The sequence below is a fragment of the Kwoniella newhampshirensis genome, assembly GCF_039105145.1.
Source record: "Kwoniella newhampshirensis strain CBS 13917 chromosome 10 map unlocalized Ctg15, whole genome shotgun sequence".
Lineage (NCBI taxonomy): Eukaryota > Fungi > Basidiomycota > Tremellomycetes > Tremellales > Cryptococcaceae > Kwoniella > Kwoniella newhampshirensis.
In genome coordinates this window covers 604,270-626,121 of record NW_027118345.1, presented here as the reverse complement: position 1 = coordinate 626,121, position 21,852 = coordinate 604,270, and the positions used below count along the sequence as shown (strand labels likewise).

The 21,852-nt window shown below is 52.8% G+C and overlaps 6 protein-coding genes across 6 annotated transcripts; 2 read left to right on the top strand and 4 right to left on the bottom strand.

Annotated features, from left to right (window-relative positions):
* Window positions 1-414: 414 nt before the first annotated feature.
* Window positions 415-2,423, bottom strand: IAR55_007182 (uncharacterized protein; the record flags this gene model as incomplete). Its single annotated transcript, XM_066950255.1, has 10 exons — window positions 415-444; window positions 495-761; window positions 815-1,035; window positions 1,130-1,344; window positions 1,394-1,543; window positions 1,595-1,760; window positions 1,844-1,865; window positions 1,912-1,948; window positions 2,007-2,031; window positions 2,144-2,423. The coding sequence occupies 10 exons, from the start codon at window positions 2,421-2,423 to the stop codon at window positions 415-417; spliced, it is 1,413 nt and encodes a 470-aa protein (XP_066799470.1).
* A 2,304-nt stretch (window positions 2,424-4,727) lies between these two features.
* IAR55_007181 (uncharacterized protein) lies at window positions 4,728-7,566 on the bottom strand (the record flags this gene model as incomplete). Its single annotated transcript, XM_066950254.1, has 18 exons — window positions 4,728-4,944; window positions 5,015-5,143; window positions 5,195-5,302; window positions 5,366-5,448; window positions 5,508-5,643; window positions 5,697-5,735; window positions 5,798-5,888; window positions 5,951-5,981; window positions 6,038-6,101; window positions 6,153-6,260; window positions 6,347-6,398; window positions 6,480-6,667; window positions 6,721-6,748; window positions 6,817-6,890; window positions 6,940-7,066; window positions 7,140-7,201; window positions 7,271-7,329; window positions 7,387-7,566. 18 exons carry the CDS (start codon window positions 7,564-7,566, stop codon window positions 4,728-4,730), a joined length of 1,776 nt encoding a protein of 591 aa, XP_066799469.1.
* A 443-nt stretch (window positions 7,567-8,009) lies between these two features.
* IAR55_007180 (uncharacterized protein) lies at window positions 8,010-9,730 on the top strand (the record flags this gene model as incomplete). Its single annotated transcript, XM_066950253.1, has 11 exons — window positions 8,010-8,091; window positions 8,161-8,338; window positions 8,398-8,442; window positions 8,489-8,632; window positions 8,686-8,725; window positions 8,796-8,901; window positions 8,960-9,311; window positions 9,389-9,430; window positions 9,490-9,544; window positions 9,604-9,642; window positions 9,698-9,730. 11 exons carry the CDS (start codon window positions 8,010-8,012, stop codon window positions 9,728-9,730), a joined length of 1,116 nt encoding a protein of 371 aa, XP_066799468.1.
* A 2,609-nt stretch (window positions 9,731-12,339) lies between these two features.
* On the top strand, window positions 12,340-15,075 carry IAR55_007179 (uncharacterized protein; the record flags this gene model as incomplete). The annotated part of the gene is made up of 3 exons (XM_066950252.1): window positions 12,340-12,643; window positions 12,700-13,060; window positions 13,227-15,075. The coding sequence occupies 3 exons, from the start codon at window positions 12,340-12,342 to the stop codon at window positions 15,073-15,075; spliced, it is 2,514 nt and encodes an 837-aa protein (XP_066799467.1).
* A 676-nt stretch (window positions 15,076-15,751) lies between these two features.
* On the bottom strand, window positions 15,752-16,280 carry IAR55_007178 (uncharacterized protein; the record flags this gene model as incomplete). Its single annotated transcript, XM_066950251.1, has 2 exons — window positions 15,752-16,102; window positions 16,170-16,280. 2 exons carry the CDS (start codon window positions 16,278-16,280, stop codon window positions 15,752-15,754), a joined length of 462 nt encoding a protein of 153 aa, XP_066799466.1.
* Window positions 16,281-16,531: 251 nt separating this feature from the next.
* On the bottom strand, window positions 16,532-20,953 carry IAR55_007177 (uncharacterized protein; the record flags this gene model as incomplete). Its single annotated transcript, XM_066950250.1, has 11 exons — window positions 16,532-16,613; window positions 16,673-16,992; window positions 17,181-17,628; window positions 17,675-17,945; window positions 18,062-18,128; window positions 18,238-18,378; window positions 18,426-18,702; window positions 18,749-19,626; window positions 19,674-20,128; window positions 20,175-20,626; window positions 20,676-20,953. 11 exons carry the CDS (start codon window positions 20,951-20,953, stop codon window positions 16,532-16,534), a joined length of 3,669 nt encoding a protein of 1,222 aa, XP_066799465.1.
* Window positions 20,954-21,852: the final 899 nt, after the last annotated feature.

Below are 21,852 nucleotides of genomic sequence, written 5' to 3'. Positions count from 1 at the left end.
TGCCAGCAAAAACCCCCGGTAACATTCAGTACCCGAGAGGCAATTAAGCCCCCATCTCCCGTGATAGCTACATCCTTTATGTCTCGTTGCGTTATGTTGTCTCAACCTGCATGGGGCATACATTCGAACCAGCAGTGTCCTCCCACAAAGGTCTCACCTCGTGAACGGCATGTATTGGCTCGGTACGTTTTGGTCTTCACCCAGGCACCTACCGAAGTCGGCAAGCTTGTTCCTCGGACCTGCGGCGTTGGAACCAGACGTGTGACCGTTGCTGTCATCGTCACCTGACAGATGGTTTCCACTCATGTAACTTATGCTTTCCCGAGAATGGCGGGGTGTGCGCCTCTCCCCGTTGTTTATCCTCTGCTATTTACGTGGGGTTTTTCAGAAACGGGAATGCATCCAAGGTCGACTCTATGTCCCAAGAGAGTAAACAATGTACACCTGGGTAACAGATTAGCGGTCGTCTTGGCAAGGCTTGGGCTTCCACTCACCACCCAAGCAACGATGATCAACGCTGTGAGCTGTCCTCCAACTACAAACATCGTGACCCTCGACACCTTCCACCCCGGCAGCTCTACCTCCCCTCGGATCGCCTGCTTCCTGATCTCGAGACGTTGTAGCTCGCTGCGTCGAAGAGAATGTCCCAGCCATCGACCGTCGAGATAGTCGTAGAACGGACCCCAGGCCACTTGTACCGCTTTGATCGCGATGAGGAGGTAGATGACGTTGTTGTATGAGTTGGTGGACGACCTGTCTTGCTGTGGGGCTGTCAGCGTCTCGCCCTTGTCTTGGGCAGGTGAGGGTCACCCACAATGGCACCGGCAGCGACCTCGAGGACCATCGTGTTTCCATTCGCCTTGGATCTATCAGCACCGTCCAGAGCCATTGAGCACTCACAAAAGCCTTCCATACCCCGAACGCCGTACCCAACAGTCGATCGTCTCCCACCAAGATCGGGATGGAGCAGATGAATGTCACCGCGTTGGTCACGTTCGCAAACGAGCTGAGCATGATGGGGGCGAGCGGGTGGACCTTGGTGAGACCGATCAGGGCGAAGACGACAATGTAGAGCGCGCCAGTCCATGACACTGTTTGGTCAGTCTACGCCTCGCTCGATGCCACTCACCAAAGAACATCCTGTAGCCGAATCGATCGAAGAAGAAGCCGGTCAACGGCGTGAGGACGATCGGGATGACACCTTGGATCGACGCATTGTATCCAGCAGCGAGCTTGGATGTGCCACGAGTCTGAGTCTGGATATCGGCGAGGTTGGAAGTGTACGTGGCCACCGCAGCGTTCTGGAACATTTGTGTCCCGCAAAGGATCCAGAAGAACTTGGGTCTGCATGGTCAGCTCGAAGCGTGACGATACCACTTACAAGGCGTATAACGTGTTGAGAGTCACTCGCTTCTTCAATACTCCTTCCTTGGCTCTGGCGTCCTTGCCAAGCGGCGGTCGGTACGTCTTGGGGACAGCTCGTTCATAAACGAGGTAACCGACACAAAGAGCGAGGTTGAAGAAGCACACGATGGTGGGGATCCTGCTCAGGCAAAAGTGAGTCTTTCTCGTTTCGGGTCGACACCGCACTCACCACAGAGCCCAGCCCCAGAATCCGTTGATCTCGCTCATTGGCACGGAAGTCGACCGCGCGATGATCCCAGTAATTCTGTTCCATGCAATGTCGATACCGTAGACGAACGCCAGGTTGGCCCCTCCGAACCAGTGCGCATAGAGCTTGCTTTGGGTGGATTCGATGACTGCGGGTGTCAGGATCATTCGCTGCGCTGTTGCTCACCAGTTGACCCGAAACCCATCAGAATCCGACCGCCCACCACCATACCAAAGTGATTGACATTGGTTCCCTGCGATAAAGTCAGAGCCGTCTGGTTCATCGCACACTCCACTTACAGCAGCTGATATCACCGCGCCAATCACAACGAACACGCTGGAAATGACGGCAGCACTGCAGGAAGTCAGCGACTAGCGCTACCCACCACACTCACTATGCAGCCCCCCAGTAATCAATCCCTACACCCCCGATGATCGGCAAAATCGTGTTGACGAGAGATGAAGCCGATGAGATAGCCCCATATTGTGCATCTATGCCTGTCAGCTTGACTCATCACCCTCCAGAACTCACTCGTGATCTTCAGCTTCTTCCTGATGGTGCTCTTCAAAGGACCCAGCGTGCCCTCTGCAAACGACGACCCCGTCGCGAAGAACAGAATCATCGACATGGCCAAGAGTCGGTATCTGAAAGGGATATCTTTCTTATCGAAGGACGCGGCGTCCAACTGGTCATCTCGACCCCCATCTTCCCCTTGAGTGAGATGCGGCACCATCGTCTCCGGCACGACATCCTTGTCGACCTTTTCCTCGTCAGAACTCGTATGAGACGGTTTTCTCTCGATAGATGACATATTTGCTTCTGTCGGTGGGGAAAGTCCCAAACCGTTTGTGCACAGTAGTCCTTGTATATAACCTACCAGTTCTGATGGAAAAAGTTTCGGCTCGAGCCCGAAAGCGTGGCGTCAGCAATTGCTTCCGACCCTTTTGGCCTTGTTGCTTGGCATAGCAGCGATTTATCTGATAAAAAGTACAAGGAGGAAGAGGACCACAGGGAAAACCAAGGGTGCTTACCGGACATTGCCAAGTTGGCTCGCGTCGGCCGAGAAGTTCGGAAGGAATCGCTTGTTCCGAAAGACTCTCGCAGCGAGCCTCAGGCGGCGGAGAGGGAATTGCCCTTCAGCGTAGATGTTTTCGGGCTTATCTGATCACAACCGAGGGTCTGGAAGCTCTCTTCTGAGCCGGGACGCTCGGTATCACAACGTGCGAAGCACCCGACCTCGGCTCTGAGGCTCGTTAGAGGTCAGGGGTTTTGAAAAGGTTGAGGGAGAGGCAGATGTGTGGCGTCGTCGCTTATCTGATTACCACAGCTTCGCCTAGAGGACAAAGGGAGCCCGACGCCTTGAATATGACAAGTCCAAACACGCTGAATGGCTCTGTCTCTCTAGGCATCTTGCTGTCCCACTTCGGCCTTGCCGCGAGTGTGACTGAATTGTTAGAATGGCGAACTTCTCTACACAGCTCGCTACGCCGTCCCGTCCCTGGACGCGCCAGCAGGCTGAAGCTTCGACAGTCATAGTAGTCTTCATCTGCCGGTCTACGCAGAGCTGTCCATCTTTCCGTTCGTACCCAAGGCATCGCAAGAGTCTGCCAAGCGTGTCCGGTCAAGGGGTTTTCGGTCAAGTGAAAATGGGACTTTTCAAGGCTGTCGGGCTTATTTGCTTGCGATAAGTTATAGAAGTTGTTTAACCATAAACTGTAGGGATACAGGCCGCCGATTCTGTAGGATTGGCACCGTAGGCCGACGGCTTCAGTACGAGTAGTGTGAAAGAGATTTACGGCGTTTCGAGATTTAACCATCTACGGTATGTATGTATGTTGTTCCACCTCGCATGTTTCGCCTCTCGTCGCTTGACCGCACCTCACCTCGACTTTCACCTGAATCTTCGCTCTTCTTCTCCATTCCGGCGCGCAGCCAAATCCCTATACATTATGCGTCCGTCCTTGTACGACCTTCCCGAGAGATCTACCGCCCAAACCGATTCTGTCTACACGCTGTACACGTTCGAACAGCTCGAATTGATGCATAAGGCAGGATACCCGACATGCTGGTCGCTCCCAATTTCCCCTTCCCTTCGACCCTTTGCTTCAATCTCGACACGTCAGAACGGTGCTACCACCGACGAACAGGCGTACGTAGCTCTTTAGATATGGGCAAACTCGGTTCACCACACGGGATCCCAGAGAAGGCGTGGACAGGGAGATTTCACTCGACAAGGTAAGTCAGCAGATCCTCAATTCCCCGACCATGTTCTGGTCATCTCTCCTTGCCTGTACGACTCGATACAGCGTTTGTCTCGCTGATACTTCTTCACTAGATCACGATCCAACACAGGTATTCGTGAGAGCGGTGTATGATCAGGTGTCTCTTACCTGTGACCTGAATTGTCGAGAAACGCGCATTTTCCCCCTCTTCCGACTTTTCACCCGACTCCCCATGCATCGAAGCACTGTACACCATCATCTTGCATTCCATCGCCGCCTCCTGGGTCTCTCATATCCGATGCTCTTGGTCTGAGGGTTGTAGATGAGGTGAAAGTTGAGATATGGATCGATTGGGACGAGGTCCTGTCGTTACGGCCCGTCGAGGTAAGCACTGCTCGTCCTGCTGATCAGAGCGTCTTCTAACGCACCACGCAATCGCTTTCTGCGTCTCCTGACCTCTACGTCGCAGGCTCATCCCCGTCTTGGGTCAATTTGCTCATTTCTCAAGCGATTGAGACGAATTGCACCAATCTCTGGGGTTGGTTCACCTCGCGGGACCTGGGAGACTTCATTTTCCTCATGTCAGTCCATGGTCATGTCAGTCCTGCTCTCTCAGTTGTCTCAGAACAGCCCTTAGGGTGGGCGACATCGTAGCAAGTGTGTGTAATGTATCATCTTCGATATTCGCATGAAGGGAAGATTACACTATTCGTGATACAGTAGCAAGCGTCGGGTCGTACTGTATTACATCAGGGCTCAGTGGCAATACAGCCTCCTCTTCAATCGTAATGCATACCAATGAAGTTTGCAGTCATCGAAAGTGGCGCATCGCAATGCACACTGGACACTCAACAGAAGCATGAGGCGAGTGCTCATACCAGGATGAGATACTTCTATGTCTCCCTGCCGAGCTGCTCCTCGATTCCGTATGCCAGCAAGACCTTTCGTTTCTCCTCAGCATCGTCGCTTGGTATCTCTGGCAGTATAAGATTGAGTATGACCCCGACAAAGGTCGCAATAACCTGAGGAGTCTCTACGACAAGTACTATCGCATCGAGGAACCCACGCAGACGAGTGTTGGGACCAGAGTAAGTGAAGACGTAGGAGAACCTATGGGCGAAGGGTATTAGTGGGTCATTGTGGCCAAACGTTGCACCCAAAAAGGCATGCAGAAACTCACCATGTGGGGACGACCACAGTTCCTACACCGACAGCCATAGAGGCTGTGAGGATGAAGCGATTTCTCCTCGTCCAGTGATTGTACGATAGTACTCGAAAACCAGACACCACGATGGAGGCGAAGAGATACCTGAGATTATGTCAGTCAAGCGGTTGAACGTGTGGCTGAGTGTGGACTCACGTAGTCATACCGCCGAACACCGGAGCAGGTATCGCCACGATTGCAGCTGCGAACTTGGCAAAGATACCGAGAAGTATAAGCCAGATACAACATGCGTACCCGGCACGACTGCAGTTCATCCGACAAGATGTAAGCTTTTCAATCCAGAGCTTGTTAACTGGCCCAACTTACCGACTGGCCATTTGGGTTAAGGCAATCACACCATTGTTCTGAGCAAAGGTAGTCGTAGAAGTGACAGTAGCTAACGCAGCGACCTAGACAGATTGCAAAATTAGTGTACCCGTTCAGATGAAGTGTGAGACACGCTACTCACCAACGAGTTAATACCGTCTGCCAGGACGCCTCCTTGAATTCGAGTGTTGAAGACCGGTCCTTCGACTTCGACACGCGAGACATCACATGTAGCTGTGATATCGGCGATACACTCAACAACGATCGTGATCAAGACACTACACGGTGTCAGCTTGGCTTGATGACATGACACAGTGAAAATATCACTTACGCCATGAGAGGCAGCACCAGAGTTCCGTCCACACGAAGTCTGAGGAGCGAAATCTGTCAGCAGAGTAAAGCATATCCCGGAGAATATACAGTAATGCTCACCTGAAGGTGTGGACCCAAAGGAAAGTTATAACTGGTGCTTGGTCGATGGAAGAACTGTCGAAATAGTTGCACGCCGCCGCAACAATGCTTCCTGGCATACACACCCGGTCAGTCGTGCGTCTCGATTCTTAAAGCTTCGCGCAGTCCACTGACCGATGAGTAGACCTCCAATGACCGACGCGTTCTGAAAGAACAGAAGGATTAGGATGGCCTCCGGGTATACTCAATCTTGTAGCGCACCTTCATGAAAGGACTTCCAAACCGTTCTATGAGGATGATACTGAGGAATACTAAGAACCCGAGGCTACAGTAACATCAGTACGGATACTGAAAAGGGTCGAGACGTCACACCCACCCGATAAATTCTGCCGAACCCCACGGGAGAGGATGAGGTGCCGAATTACTAGGACAAAGTTGAAAGTCCCCGGTGGTAGGGCGAGAAGAACAAGAGCCGGAGCCACCACTAAATGACGGTCAGCCGGATAGACGATCAGCCAGACTCGCTTCATTCGAAAGACAAAACAGATGAGATGAGATCATATCACTCACGCCCAATCGTTCATTCCAGCCGAGACCAGACTGACACCTCCAAGTACCAGGACTACGCAAAATGATTGTAATCAGCGATCGTGCAAATTCTATTGGAATCGAACCAAACACAATGGAAAACATCATGACTTACCAGCTCCTGTGACGAGAGGAGGGAACAACCTCCTCAAACTCTTAGGTGGAACGAAAGCAAGTACGATCTGGAAGAGAGAGCAGACTGCACATGTGCCGAGAAGCGCTCCGTAGGCGTCCGGACACGGTAGATGGTTCCCAGTCGCATCCGAGGGGCATGAGCCGTTCGTGTAGCGCTGAGAGATATACCTAGAGAAGTGAGACGTCAGGACAACCTGCCACGGAGAACGAGATGTACTCACGTAGTGGCAACGTTGACTACACCAAAAGCTGGGTGCGATTTCACGTCAGAGCCGTTCAGACCCTGATCCTATAACTCCTGTCCTGGACCAACTCACAGGTACCAACGACGGACAATACGCCGGAGCCAATGTAATAAGGAGTCTTGTAGATATGAAATCGGGTGATCTGCCTGTGCAAGCATCAGCAGAGGCGATACTTGCAGCAGACGGTGAAATCACAGAGCGGTTCCGAATGCGCAAAAGATAAGAACGGCAGAAACGCAATACTGCTGTAACTCTACCGGTAGATTCGCAGCACCAGAGATGATGATGGTGGGCGAGGTGAGCCCTGCGAGCATGGCCAAGGCTATACGACGGATGAGAAGGATTTTTGTCAGTTCGGGAAAGCGTCTCTAGGAAGTGGAAAGCGGATGACAAACCATGTTGCAGCCCCAGAATGATGGCTAGAAGGATAGGAGGTGTAGAGTAAACGCCGAAGAAGCTGCAATACACGACGCAAGCATTATCAGAGTCTTTGGTTGAAGAGAGAGAATGAAACGCTCAAGCTCACGGCGGTGACTTGTGGACAGCATTAAAAGGGTTGGGAGGAAGCAAGAGGTGTTTGTAGTCCTACGATCCGACGGTTGTCAGTGCTCGCTGAGATCACGAGAGTGAAGACGAGCTCACATAGTCACCTATCCAGGCATCCTTGCTCGCAAAATACGTGATCTTCTCCCTCAAGCTCTTCTTCGATCGTTGTTGCTCTTGCTCTTGCTCCTGTTCGACTTCGTCAGCCGATATCGTCCTTGACGTGGATAATGGTGCCGGTGCGATAGCTTCTAGGTCGATATCTTTGTTGTCTCCCATGATGTCTGTCGTTGCGCGGTCACCACGAGCTCACAAAGTGGTAGTATAGAGGCGAAGCTGACGACGACCGACAGATCGAAAGAAGCACAATTCAATTTGACCTTTCTCCTCTTGCATAGTAGCTGTCTGACTCTTGCAAAATCGAGGTTTTCGTTTGACATGTTCGATCCGCTATCATCGGCTTTGTGTCCATGACTTGAAGGTCAGATAACACTAGTGTGCTTCTTGGATTGGAGGAGTGACAGGAGTGGAATGCTATTGGAAGTTGAGGTCCTCCTGTCGGCGGTCGACCGAGACATTTCGGTCGTATTTTGAGACCCTGTCGTCAAAGTTCCCGATCATCATCAACTCGTCTTTCGTTCACGCTTCTCCATTTTTGACAATTATGTTCGAGCGCATCACACATCTTTGTCCCGATTCATACTTTAGGGTAGCGCACCAGTATGGTGACACGGACCCCCCTCCATGGAGGACGCGGGGATATCGGATGCGTTCTGGAAGGCTTAGATTGTAACAACCTCTCAGGTAAGCTGACTTATGACATTCAGTAGCTCAGCCTTTCTCTCGACTCCCGCTGATTGGGATCTCGTACAGACGATGAGTTTCAGCTCGTGCACGATGCAGTATACCGATACAAAGTCGTAGTGATACGAGGACAATCCGACCTTACACCTGCAAACCAGCTCGCATTGAATAAACGGTTCGATCCCGAAGCAACGAGCTATGGACACGCGAATAACAGTCAACGAAGGCAAGGATCGATCCTTTCCAAGTGAGCATGACCTTTCAGCTGTCAGTCGTTATGATGAGCTATGTTGATTGTATCCATAGAGATGGTATCACTATCCCATCTGTGCCTCAAGTCCAAGTGTTAGGGTGAGTTTCCGGAGAAGGAGGCTTCCAATCGCTGATCGTTACGCAGAGAGGGCTCATTAGATACGACGGCCAGGGAGTGGTACCGAGGACTAGAAGGCTCAGTGGCGAGACACCCAACGCATCAGCTGTTCCATCGAAATCATCTCAGCGATGCCGATCTGGCAAAAGGGAAGACACGATTTTACCGCTGGCGAGTATCGTTGGTCATTCCTGTTGATCCTGCACTGAAACTCGCATCGTCAGGCACATCGATGCCGCGCTTTACGACATCGGACCGCCTCTGGTAAGCTATATATACCCTTGTTATCTCGGTGAATCAGAGTCACACGGCTGAACAGTATCCATCTGTGCAGGTCACGACACTTCTCGGTGTGAAGAATCCCAAGGGTCCCTCCCAAACAGTCGTCTACGACGATGGGTCGGGCGACGAGCTCGTGGTGCCTTTAGGAGGGACAGCTTGTCAGTGGACTCTATCTGTATTGCATGAGTCCTTACGGCTGAACGTGATCATTATCAGTCGTTTCAGGTGCAGAAGCACTACGTGCTTTACCCGAGGACCTTCGAGAGCTAGCCCTTCATTCTTCGGTCACCTACGCCCCGCACCCTTATTCCTTCATTTCCGAAGCCAAAGCGCATTCTACCGGCCTTGTTTGTCTCTCCGAAGGCTTAGAGAAGCCATTGACCGATCTTCCGCCATACGAAGAAAGCAAGCTTCTGACCTTGCCGCTGGTGTGGACCAACCCTGTCACGGGGGAGAAGAGTCTCCAAGTTCATGGAGCGTGTGTGTGGAGACTCAACCTCAAGAGAAGTACAGATGATAATCCGATCGTGGTGAATGATATAGCACAGGTTCGGACAATCATCTACTCGTACGTCGACCCCCCCCCCCTCATTTCCTCTCAATGGTAGTCATGGCTGACTGTATCTCATTGCCTCAATCCAACAGATTGATGAGGCCTGGGATCTCCCCCTCGAGAGTATACGCTCAGTGAGTAGCAGCAGCCCATGCAGTTCCGTCTCACGCCTGACAAGCTCTCCCCTTGCCAGTGCCTGGCAAGATGGCGACTTGGTGGTCTTCGACAATCGCAGTGTGTGGCACTCTGTGAGTACACCTGATCTCAAAGTCGCTGTACAAGCTATCTGATCCAGTCTGTTGTCTAGGTCATGGGTCAGAACTTTGGCCACAGACTGATGCATCAGGTGAGTTCCTCTTGGCTGATCATGCCGCATCGGGCAACGACTCATGGCGTGGCAGTGCAATTTGGCTTCGTCGAAGCCAATCCGATGACCTTCATCGGGTCATCGGGTCCTGTCCGGAGAAGGGGTTGTCCCAAGACTTTCTCTTCCCAAGATCTCGTCGTCATTCTGAGGGTAGAACTTCCCAACAATGTACACATGATATTCGACCCTGGGGCGATGAAGCCTGTGAGCCGTAAAGAGGGCCAAGTCATCGGTCAGTTCTGTTTGTCTGTTGTGTGTCTGAGTACGTGTTTGTGTGCACCTGTGCGCATATGTACACGTCATGTATCAGTGAGGATCACGGCGTCCACTGACAATCGATGTCTCCACTTCGATATTCTCACATAACTCATATAGAGGATCACTTTGCCAGTTCTGTATCTCTCTTTCTTTCTCCTTCTTCTTTCGTACCATGATCGATATCATTTTAACTCTATATATGCTTCTTCTTGCATTTATATGCACTCATATTTATTACTTGACCACCCCTTATCATAACCTTAATCATTTACCTTCAACTACCTCGTCAAAGGCAGACCCTAATCACGATCAGATGGATCTTGTGTACATACTTATTTCTTATAAACAATCGTTTGTTCACCTCACATCACGATCTCAATTCCAACTGAGCATGTCTTCTATACTTCGATCCCTCAACGATAGTACCATTTCGACATCCGCGGATCTCAAGCGCAGCACCTGTTTCCCCGCTCATTAGCTGCAGCACAATATGTACTGCATGAGCTGCTCCATGAATGTGACGCAACGTTATGTAGGGTCCTATCTCACTTGTTCGTGGAACAGGCTCTGCTATCTCTTGCCTCGGCCGTGCGATACACTGTCAATTTGGCAGAATAACTTGTTTCCTCGAGAGCTGCGGGGGGCAAGCGTGGTCACTACATGTTCGACCCGAGTACAAGCGTCGCCTAAGTCGTTATCGAGTATACGCAGACCAGGTTGTAAATGCGTATACCCGAAGCTGCAGCGAGGTGAGACTTCCGTGGTCGTACCGGTCCTACCCGCCAACTGAATAGCACATTCTCATCAGCCTGTCATCAGCCGACTATCCACATCCCCTGCCCGGCATCTCTCTACATCTCGCCTGGGCCTGCCGCCATCTTGCAATGCTTGGCTTCTACCACTGCGGAAGCATTCCGGCTCGAGCAGATTGGTTGGGCCTCCTGGGACTACCCCTGCCCTGGAGAGGCAGATGTTGGCCGTTTCGGAAGATTAGACGAGGTCATGAGGCGGCTCGATTCAACTCTGGCGACCTCCCGTCATCAAAGGCGTTATGCAATAGGTTCGGTGAGGTCGACGTGTACGCGCAGCCGATTCGTGTCCAAGTCGGCCACTGGGACGTATCGGTAGGTTCACATTTTTGCGCAGCAGTGGCCGCAAAGCTGATCCAGCCCCTATCAGAGGCATGCAGTACTGTACTATCCGTCAGGTCAGGAGGTCCCACTGACCGAGTCCCGCGTTTCAGAATATCTCGACGGCCGCAATTCTCTCAAATATCAAAATGGATTCTCATATCTATCGTTCAACATCTTGGATCAAACTGCCCACGGTCAATCCCAGCCGATGGAAGCGAGTAGAGCTTCCCTTGTCTGCTATACTGTCGGTACCCCACTTCTGTGTGCTTGATCCCTAACCGTCTTGGTTTGCGCAATCTTGCTTCTATCTCAAGTACAATCCAGTCATCATGCTCGCACATACCATCCATCAGCATCTCGGCTCGCTGTTGCTGATCCTGTCAACTCGTCCTTGCTCCAGATGTCGTTCTTTTGGACGACACTGCTGCTACTACCTATTTTCGCTCCCGTAAGCTGCACATGTTTCCACTCGCCTTGACAGTGTCATTCACAAGAACCCTTTCTACCCTGGACCAAACGACAGCGGCCGCTTTTCGTATATGATTCTTTCGCATGAATTCGATCTCTTTTGGTGACTCTCGGTAACAGCAGACTCCCGTCAACTGATGCTGAGTAAGTCACCTTTTGCAGTTCTCCATGTCAAAGCCGAGTGTCACCCTCGGAACGATCGTATACAATGCGGGATCGGTTGCGAGCTGAGCAGTGACTGTACATGCTTTGTATTTACGGATCGCGGATGCAAGAGGAGGATGAATTATCCGTCTGGTAAGTTATGTACCGCCTGCATCACTGCGATACTAAAGTTACTTGTATGGGTTTCGCATGGTGGGCGCACCGATCCCTGAAGTCCAACGGCCAAGGTCGGAAAGATAACTTATACCTCGTAGGTGTCCCTATGACGGGCGCCATTATCATGTCTGTATCCTAGATTCGGAGGGTCGTCAAAAGATTCGAAAAGGGCCGGCGGCAGCGAGAGAGAGGGATGCCACGTCACGAGGAATTGCTTGAAGCGGTAACAACAAGCATAAAACCTCGGAGAGACACGTAATCGGAAGGGAGTGGAGGGTTTGGATTCAACACACACACCCGATGCATTCCATGGGAAAGAAATCACACACTCTGCACTTGCAGACTGGACGGGGTCAGAGTCTTATGTATATAACTAGACCGTGTTCCGCTCCACCTCATCTTTCTTTGCTTCAACAGACTCAACACACACCACCCAAAGACAACACCACCACACTCCCCTCTCTTATACAACCACCCCACCACCCCCTCCCCCGCAATGTCCGCAGAGACTGCCTCCCTTACTCCGTTCGGGACAGCTCGTTCCACCGTAAAGGGCACCCCCCTCTCACCGGAAGACCTGAAGAAGACCGATGCGTATATGAGAGCGTCCCTCTACCTCTGTCTCGGTATGCTTTATCTCCAAAAGAACCCTCTCCTCAAAGAACCACTCAAGCTCGAACACCTCAAGGCGAGATTGTTGGGTCACTGGGGATCGGACGCCGGTCAGATCTTCACGTACATCCATTTCAACCGATTGATCAAACAACAGGGATTGAACGGTCTCTTTGTCTCGGGCCCCGGTGAGTGTGTGATCGGGTTCTACGGACGGACCGTCGCTGACTCACACTTTCGCCAGGCCACGGTGCTCCCGCCGTCCTCTCCCAATCCTACCTCGAAGGTGTCTACACCGAGGTCTACCCCAACATCACCGAAGACGAAGAGGGTATGCGAAGATTCTTCAAGCAATTCTCCTTCCCAGGCGGTATCGGCTCCCATGCGACGCCCGAAACCCCGGGTTCCCTCCACGAAGGTGGTGAGCTCGGTTATTCCATCTCTCACGCTTTCGGTACCGTCTTCGACAACCCGGATCTCATCACGTTGACCATGGTCGGTGATGGTGAGAGCGAGACCGGTCCCTTGGCTACTTCTTGGCACTCTACAAAGTTCTTGAACCCTATCACCGATGGTGCCGTCTTGCCTGTGCTCCATTTGAACGGGTGAGTGGTTGTTTCCCGGGTTGTCTTATGCCTCTGTGCTCTTCACTGTCTTGGCTGTTATCGCGGTGTTTTGGCAATCGTACCCGCTTCTTCCTTCCGACCCCTCTCGCGCACTACATACCTATAACCGCACACACCCTTGCTTCGCTCGCTAACGCTCGCTCAGGTACAAAATCAACAACCCCACCGTTCTTGCCCGTATCTCCCACGAAGAACTCGAAGCCCTCTTCATCGGTTACGGCTGGAAACCTTACTTTGTCGAAGGTTCCGACCTCGATTCCATGCACCAGGCCATGGCTGCTACCCTCGAACAAGCCGTCGCCGAGATCAAGCAATACCAAAAACAGGCCAGGTCCACCGGCAAGGCCTTCCGACCCCGATGGCCCATGGTGATCCTCCGAAGTCCCAAGGGTTGGACCGCTCCTCGAGACGTCAGCGGTCACCACCTCGAAGGCTACTGGCGAGCACATCAAATCCCCCTCGCTGACGTCGCCACCAACTCTGAGCACCTCAAGCTTCTCGAAGACTGGATGAGATCGTACAAGCCTGAAGAGCTCTTCACCAAGGACGGTAAACTCATCCCTGAGCTCAAGGAGCTGGTCCCCGAAGGCAACTTGAGGATGTCTGCCAACCCCGTCGCCAACGGTGGTCTCATTCGAAAGTCCCTCAACCTCCCCGACTTCCGAGACTACGCCCTCTCTGTCGAGCCCGGAGTCACCAACGGTCCCAGCATGGCCAACATGGCTCTCTACCTTCGAGACGTCGTCGCCCGAAACCTGGACAGCTTCCGTCTGTTCGGTCCCGATGAGACCGAGTCCAACAAGCTCGGCGCGGTCTACGAGGCCGGTAAAAAGGTCTGGATGGCTGGCTACCTCCCTGAAGACGAGGACGCGGGTAACCTCGCCTTCTCCGGTCGAGTCATGGAGATTCTGTCCGAGCACACTGTCGAAGGCTGGCTCGAAGGTTACGTCCTCTCCGGTCGACACGGTCTTCTCAACAGTTACGAACCATTCATCCACATCATCGACTCCATGGTCAACCAACATTGCAAGTGGATCGAAAAGTGTCTCGAGGTCGAATGGCGGGCGAAGGTTTCTTCCCTCAACATCCTTCTCACCGCTACCGTCTGGCGACAGGACCACAACGGTTTCACCCACCAAGACCCCGGTTTCCTCGACGTGGTCGCGAACAAATCTCCCGAGGTCGTCCGTATCTACCTCCCTCCTGACGGTAATTGTCTTCTCTCGGTGATGAACCACTGTTTCGAGAGCAAGAACTACGTCAACGTCATCGTGGCAGACAAGCAAGACCACCTCCAGTACCTCAACATGGAGGAGGCCATCGCTCACTGCACCAAGGGTCTCGGTATTTGGGAGTGGGCATCCACCTTCCCTGACGAGGACCCTGATGTCGTCTTCGCCTCTTGTGGTGATGTCCCTACTATGGAGTCGCTCGCTGCCACTGCTCTTCTTCGAGAGTTCCTGCCCGACCTCAAGATCCGATTCGTCAACGTCGTCGATCTCTTCAAGCTCATCTCCAATGTCGACCATCCCCACGGTCTCACCGATCTTGCCTACAAGGCCATCTTCACGGATGACAAACCCATCATCTTCAACTTCCACTCTTACCCCTGGTTGGTCCACCGACTCACCTACAAGCGACCTGGTTCCCAGAACATCCACGTCCGTGGATACAAGGAGAAGGGTAACATCGATACTCCCCTGGAGCTGGCCATCCGAAACGAGACTGACAGGTTCAGTCTTGCGATCGATGCCATTGATCGATTGCCGAATCTCAAGAACAAGGGCAGTATGGCGAGGGAGAGGCTGTTGGAGCGACAGATCCACGCGAGGACTGAGGCGTTCGAGAACGGTATCGACCCCGCGCAGTTCAGGAACTGGAGGTGGGACCTTGGACCCAAGGGCGCGGCGGGTCTCGTCGATGCGGTTCAGAGTAAGCTCGGCCTGAACAGTGACAACCAGCCTGCAGCGGCTGCGGTTGGTACCAGCGAGTAAGACCAGCAAGCAAGCGAGGAAGTGTCTAAGGAAAAAAGCGTATTGTAAATATGGACGAATGAATCGATTGAATGGCATGGTATGCATTGGCTGTGCACCGTACACACACATCATACAGGCTAGCCCCTTGTCTATTCGACCGTCTTCACGAGCTTATCCCATGAATCTGGCTCTGTTGTCCTTGTTCGACGCCCAAGGCTTCAGAGTCGAGCTCCAGGAAATCTAGAACTTGTCTTCACCCAGTACTTTCTTCTTATCGGGGTGAACCAGGATCTACAGCAGGTCAGGTGAGATCAATGGACTGTGACTTGCCACTCACGTAGACTGGATGCGGAGCATATCCATCCGGTTTCCATCCCATCAATCGGGAGATTAAGACCGCGGCGATGTTCATGGGGAAAGGGAAGTTGCCCAATTGTGATTCTTATTCTTCGGTGAGGACGAGGACGAGACTGGGGTGGAGATGGTAGTATTCGTTTCGTATTCTGGAAAACGGTCGTTCATATCCTGCCGGGTAGTTGGATGGAGTGGGGCGAGGTCGAGGTCGAGTAGATTGGGGTTAGCAGAGCGTGGGTTCGTGGGGTGAAGTGTTTGAGAAGAAGTACCTCGTCATCAGCTGCTGCGACATGACGCATCACACTGGGGAGAGCTTGCAACTCACGACGGCAAAAACTGTCTAGGACCGCGTCCAATGCACCGTACTATCCCTCGTGGACTGATCGAAGAACGATGCGACCCTCCATCTCCCCTTGTTCTCCACGTCCAATTCCACCTCCTGCAAGCTCAGATCGTCCAGGTCGAGCTGGTCGTACGCGTCGTACGATAAATAATCCTGGATTGGCGATGGACACGATTTTGGCATTGTCGGAAAGGGGTCCACGCGAGGTAAAGAGGTAGCTGAGGATGAAGCGGGATAAGTTAGAGCTTGGAATGGATGTGGAACTCGGTTCCGTCGCTGGGCAAGGTGCTTCAGCTTGATCCCTTGTGCAAAGACTCGCCCGTCCACGTTGGGCGTGACGGACGATACCTGGAGTTGGGCCGTTCCGCTTCTGGCAGATCTTTCAGATCAAGATCAAGTCGTATAGAGCACTCACGAGCAGATACACCTTGTCACCGCCCAGAATCGCTTCGAGGTCGTCGACAGCAGCTTTGGACGTGGACCCGTTGATATGGCTACGACGAGGCGCGTGGTCAGCGAGATGCATGGGAGTCTGGGAAAAGATGACGAGAGAAGGAGCGGGAGTCTTGCGTGAAGATTTGTTACCGGATCGTCAGACCCCCGTCTTTATGGTCAGATCAAATCACGGCCACTGCCCGATCATCCGATTCCTCCTTATCTATATCAATCCCTGAACCAGCCAAAGGCCAAGCATTCGACGGCCTCAACTCGCCGCCCCCGCATAATACACACAAAATTACATGGCATGATAATATGTACGCATCCGGCATCCTGCCTCTACAACACCCCAGCCTGCTTGTCCACCCTCGACTTTGTGAGCGTGGCGATCTCATGAGCGAGGAAATCGCCCGTATCAGGTCTATTTCGGGAGTTGTGTCAGTTACACCAAAGGGCACACGCTGTTACCCTCAGACTCACCTCGTCCTTGCAATTCTCAATAACACCTCTGCCATCCTCTCGCTGTTGTCTTCTTTCCCACCGGAGTCATCCAATCTTAAACCCCTCATGCCGCCCACCACCCCTCCATTCGTATTGCTCTTCCCCGCCGCTCTCACCGCCGCGCTGCACCGCTCCTTGAGTGTCGGCGTGGGCAAGTCCATATATTGCCCCAGCATGATGATATCTTTGTATGGACCCGCTTGCAAGGAGCTCAACGGAACGCCATGCTCCACACCTCCTTCCGAGGCGTTGTAGAACGCCTTGATGAGTTGGAGCCACTTGAAGACCACGTCGACTTCCTGCGATGGCAGAGCATGAGCCGTACATGGCTTGTCGGAGAGTGGCGGGACAAGGAGCGATATCAGAGTGTCGATGATACGACGCCAAATCGCCAGCATGAGGTTGATGCGAGTCTCATGGGTGAGAGTGACCGAGAACACGGAGAACTGGTAAATGTTAGCAATGTCACCCTATCGACCCCACTCACATTCTCGTTGAGGTAATCGAACAAAGGCCCGAGACCCTGCTCAATGTCCTGCTCCGTCAACACCGTCTTGGCCTTCTTTTTATCCCTCAATGGCTTCGTCAAAGTCTGCAGCGTCGTCACAGACAGCTGTGCCTTGATGAACTCTCCCATTTTGTCCACGATCTCCCTCGACATATCAGTGGCAGAGCGTTCCAACGCACGACTCGCTACCGAGAGATGATACTGCACATCGTGCTGTTCACCCCCTTCCATGCTGATTCGAACGTGGACGGTCCCTCTGGGGCTGAGAGGGAGGACGACATCTCGAATGGGGACATTGGCGAACGCTCGTGGGTCAAGCTTGAACGTGGAGACACCAATCAAGTCGTGCTTGCCAACGAGTTGTCGATCGTACGCTTGCAGCTCTAGTATCTTCACGGCGCCAACGGAGATCTCAAATGATTGTTCCCTGGAAGAGGTCAGCGAGACTCATTCGAAACACAACCTCAACTCACCATCTCGGGTCCTCAGCTCCCAGCACCGTCCTCGTCTTGATCAACCTCTCCCCAGTCTCCTTGTCCACCACCGTGACGAAACTATCCGCTGCTTTGCTCAAACCTCTACCAAGCAAGCTGTCTCCACGCAGCACAATGATTGTGAACACATGCCTTGTGGCTTTGTCCGGCAAAGCGCCGTTCAGCTTGTGCTCTTTCACGATCCTCGCGGTTTCTTCCGCTTCCATGGCGAAGACTAGATCCTCAAGGCTGACTTGGGCTGCACCCATGTCTGTGAGTTTGACGCACGCCTAGAGGTCAGCGGGGTCGTTGCAGGCGTACTCACTGCTGGGGGCACCGCAAATCCATCCACTTTTTTCCTCTCAAGACTTTTCACCGCTTGCTGACCTTTCGCCAGCCACGATCCTGCCTTACTTCCCAGCTTATTTTGGATTTCCGAAGTGGGCGTGGAAGCCTTCGCCGGACTGAGATCGTGCATGAACAACGCTGACACGGTCGAGGCGTATTGCGTGACGGCAGCAGAGACGGTCTGACGTCAGCCCCATTGAGCAGGATCAACTCACCTTGGAGTAATCGATTAGGTAGATAGCCCGCTTGTACTCGCTCAAGGGCAATTCATGTAAGATCACTTGCGCGGAACCCCGCATGAACTCGAACAAGTCAATGACTGATTGACTGTGCTTGTTCGCGCCCTCAGGAACCCACTAAGTTGAGTCAGCACGACTCCAGCTCACTCAATCAAGTCACTCACACTATCCATACCGACACTCCTGGACACCCAGTCGTGCACATTATTCGCCTCGTTCTCCCTCAGCCACGCCTCGACATGGGGCTCGAAGAATGCGTCCAGCTCGAAGGCGTGTTCTTGATCCGGGCAGAGATCCTCCCAGTAGTCCAGGAGCTTACCGGTGGTCTCGTACAAGGTGAAGACGTCTGACGCCGCGCCTCGAGGCTTGTCGAGCACTTGTAGTTCAGCGAGGAAGAGCGGAAGTTGCCTGGAAATGATGATCGCGGCGGGATTGAGACTTCTTGAGCCGTGTCAGTGACAGACAACGTGACCAAGACCGCACTCACGAGCCAAGACCCTTGCCCCAGACTTTCTTCACCCCTGAAATCTCCTTCTCCATCCACATCGCGACCTTCTCAAACCCTTCCACCATTGAATCTTTCCCGCTCTCCCCGATGTGCCTCAATCCGTCGTCCGCTTGACCGATTCCTCCAGTGAGATGCTCCACCGCCTCAACGTACTCCCCAATGGCCGCCCCTTTCAGCTCGTCAGTTGCGTTCTCAAGCGCTTTGACAGTCTCTATTTGAGAGGCGAACAGCTCTGACGCTGCGTTGAAGATGACCAGGAGGGATGGCGGTGGGGAAGGCGGAGGACCAGACGTCGTGGGGAAGATGGTTGGAAGGGATGTTGTGGCCAGTGACAGGAGATTCCCCTGAAGCTCTGCCAGAACAGGAGGCAAAGGATCACCTTCCCTCATTCCAAAGCTCAGCAACCTCACCCCGTCAGCAATGATTCGAGCCAGAGGCACCTCATCCTTCGTCCCTATACTATCTCCCCAGCGCTGCAACAATCCCTCCATCTCCTTCTCCTTCTCCCTTCGACTGGATATACCCCAAATTTCCCTGCACCGTTCGACCAAGTCTCTCGTGCGAGAATTATGTCCTGCTTCACCCGCGCGTTGTGCGAGTCGACCAAAGATCTCGACAGTGCGTGGAGGGGTGAAAAACGATGAGCCGGTGGTGTCGGACCCATAGGCAGACGTAGGAGAGAGCGCAGACGAGTTGTACTCATTGGGAGAGGTTGGGGCGGCAAGATCGGGAAAGTCCTTGAGTAATTCGCTAAGGGCTTGAGCGAGGTACACTTGGCGATTCTTCTGTGACGGGGTGAGGGGAGGTGGCTGAGCTGACAACGCTGACATGGCTCGTTTTAGATCGGTCAAATACATCTACAAGTCGTTAGGTTGTATCACACTCATACAATGTGCCGACCTACCTGCTCAACCGACTTGCTCCCTTTGATATCCAAGACATCCCTGTCCAGCACGTCCTTCCTCACCCCCCAGACCGAGGCGACGGTGTCGATCATCTCGTTCGAGTCCCCCTCCCATACTGGACTGGGTTTTCGCTTGATCCCTTCGACGGAATGGGTGCTAGATGCACGGCGACCCATCCCTATGGGAGATCGCTTGGGTGTGGAAGACGTTGGACTTGCGAGGCCGTTCGAGCTGACATCTGCGCCGGGATCAGGCGATGGTGCGAGCATGTACGATTGAACCTCTGCGCGAAGACGGAAGAGCAAATCTCTGTCCTTTTCGGTCTGAGGTCTGGCGATGGGAGAGAAGTACGAAGAGCGTGGAAGGGAGTTGTACAGCAGTTGAAGCAAGTGGGATTGATGGACATGTACAGGAGCAGAGCCGGGTCCAGGAGCAGGGACACTCGCGGTGAAGGCTGTATCACGTCAGCGAGAGTCATCCGAGTTGAACCAATCGCTCACCCTCAAGCAGCGTGGGCACTTCTCTCAAGTTCAGACCCGAGGGCGTCTTCGTTCCCTTCTTGATCAAACTTAAGAATGACCCGACCGCAGTCTTCCACCCTTGATCACCTTCCTCACTGGCCAATGTCCCCCAGAACTCTGCGAGGTACTCCTTTGGCAGCTTGACACTTTCCGCATCCGACTTGTGCTTTCCCATGCTGAGGCCGAAGCCTGAGGACTTTCTCCGTGCTGGTGTAGGTGGAGTTGCCATCTCGGGTGTTTTAGGTGTATTTCCGTTTGGAGAAGGGTACAGCGAGGAGAAGGTGAATCTCGAGCCGTTGGGCGAAGTCCCGGTGAGAGGTGGTGAGGGCAGAGGTGGGATGGGTGGGGTCGAGGCAGAACCGAAGGACGAGGCGGAGGACATTCGATGAAGCTTTGGCGGAGGGGGTAGCATGAGGTGGTGGTGCAAAACCCTGCGACACTCTCAGTCTATGTATGAACGACCGTACCAGATGCACTCACGCTACTCGTAACGAATAGAGATAGCCCAACTTGTCCACCTCATCTCCACCTGAGACTCCGCCATTGCTGGCCCCGCTGAAACTCGCGCTTCTCAAGCCCATCGTGATGCTGGTCGGTGAGGCGAGCAATGCGCCGTTGCCGTGAGGAGACGGAGGCATGAGGTTGGAGTTTGCTGTGTAGGAGGTTTGGATGGTGGAGATGGTCGAGCTTGAGTGGGTTCTTGAAGGATTGCGGGGGAGTGGAGGAGGTGTGGGTTGATTCCCACGATGGGACTGCATTGTGTGTGTGTGTGTGTGTTTGTGTTTTGTGTGTATGTATGTAGGACTGGGAAGATACACGAGAGAGAGTGTGTGTGGATGAGGTTAAGAGACAAAAGCTGCGAGAGGGATACGAAGAGGAGAACTCCACACCATTGACTGGGAGTGAGACAAGCTCTGGGTCCAGGTTGATGGTTATTCTTGAAAATGTTGTTATTGTTGGCTAACTTGGCACTGTCAACTATACTTGATCGCGTGGAGTGTAAGTCAACTCGCTGTGAGCAGCAGTGAATCGACGCGTCTGGAAATTCGTTACTCTACTGGTCAGCGTGCCTGAGAGCGATCAGCAGGGTACAAGTCGACAAACTACAAGTAGCGGGGGGATGGTGAGGAGATTGGCACACTCGATCGATATCTCAGATACACATTATCGTTGATATGCATGATCAAGACCAAAAGACTGAGTTACTCTACCACATTCCAGAGTAGTCTCGACTCTCGACCATCTCATCGGTATGACCAACCATTCGCAAATGCCCGGTGAATCGTATATATGATACGCACAGGACACCCGGATTACTTATCAGTGTGAAAGCACCTTCCAAAAGGAGTAACTAATCTCTGATCATCTCGTTTCCGCTGACCACAACTGCACATCTTCATTCCGCTATGGTTGACTAATCTCTCTCAACGATACGACGACACGCTACGACACTCACTGGTCCGCTGAAAAGGTATAAAAGAGACCTATCCGACAAGCCAACTATACCCTCCATTCTCTTTTAAACGACAACCCCCCCAAAGCACTCGATCAAAGTGTCACCATTCAATCTACGAGCTCTCCTGCTCACAACCGTACTAGCCATCATAGCTGCTTTCTATAGGCCACAGCTCGCTTCGCTCTTCAGCAGAACATTCAC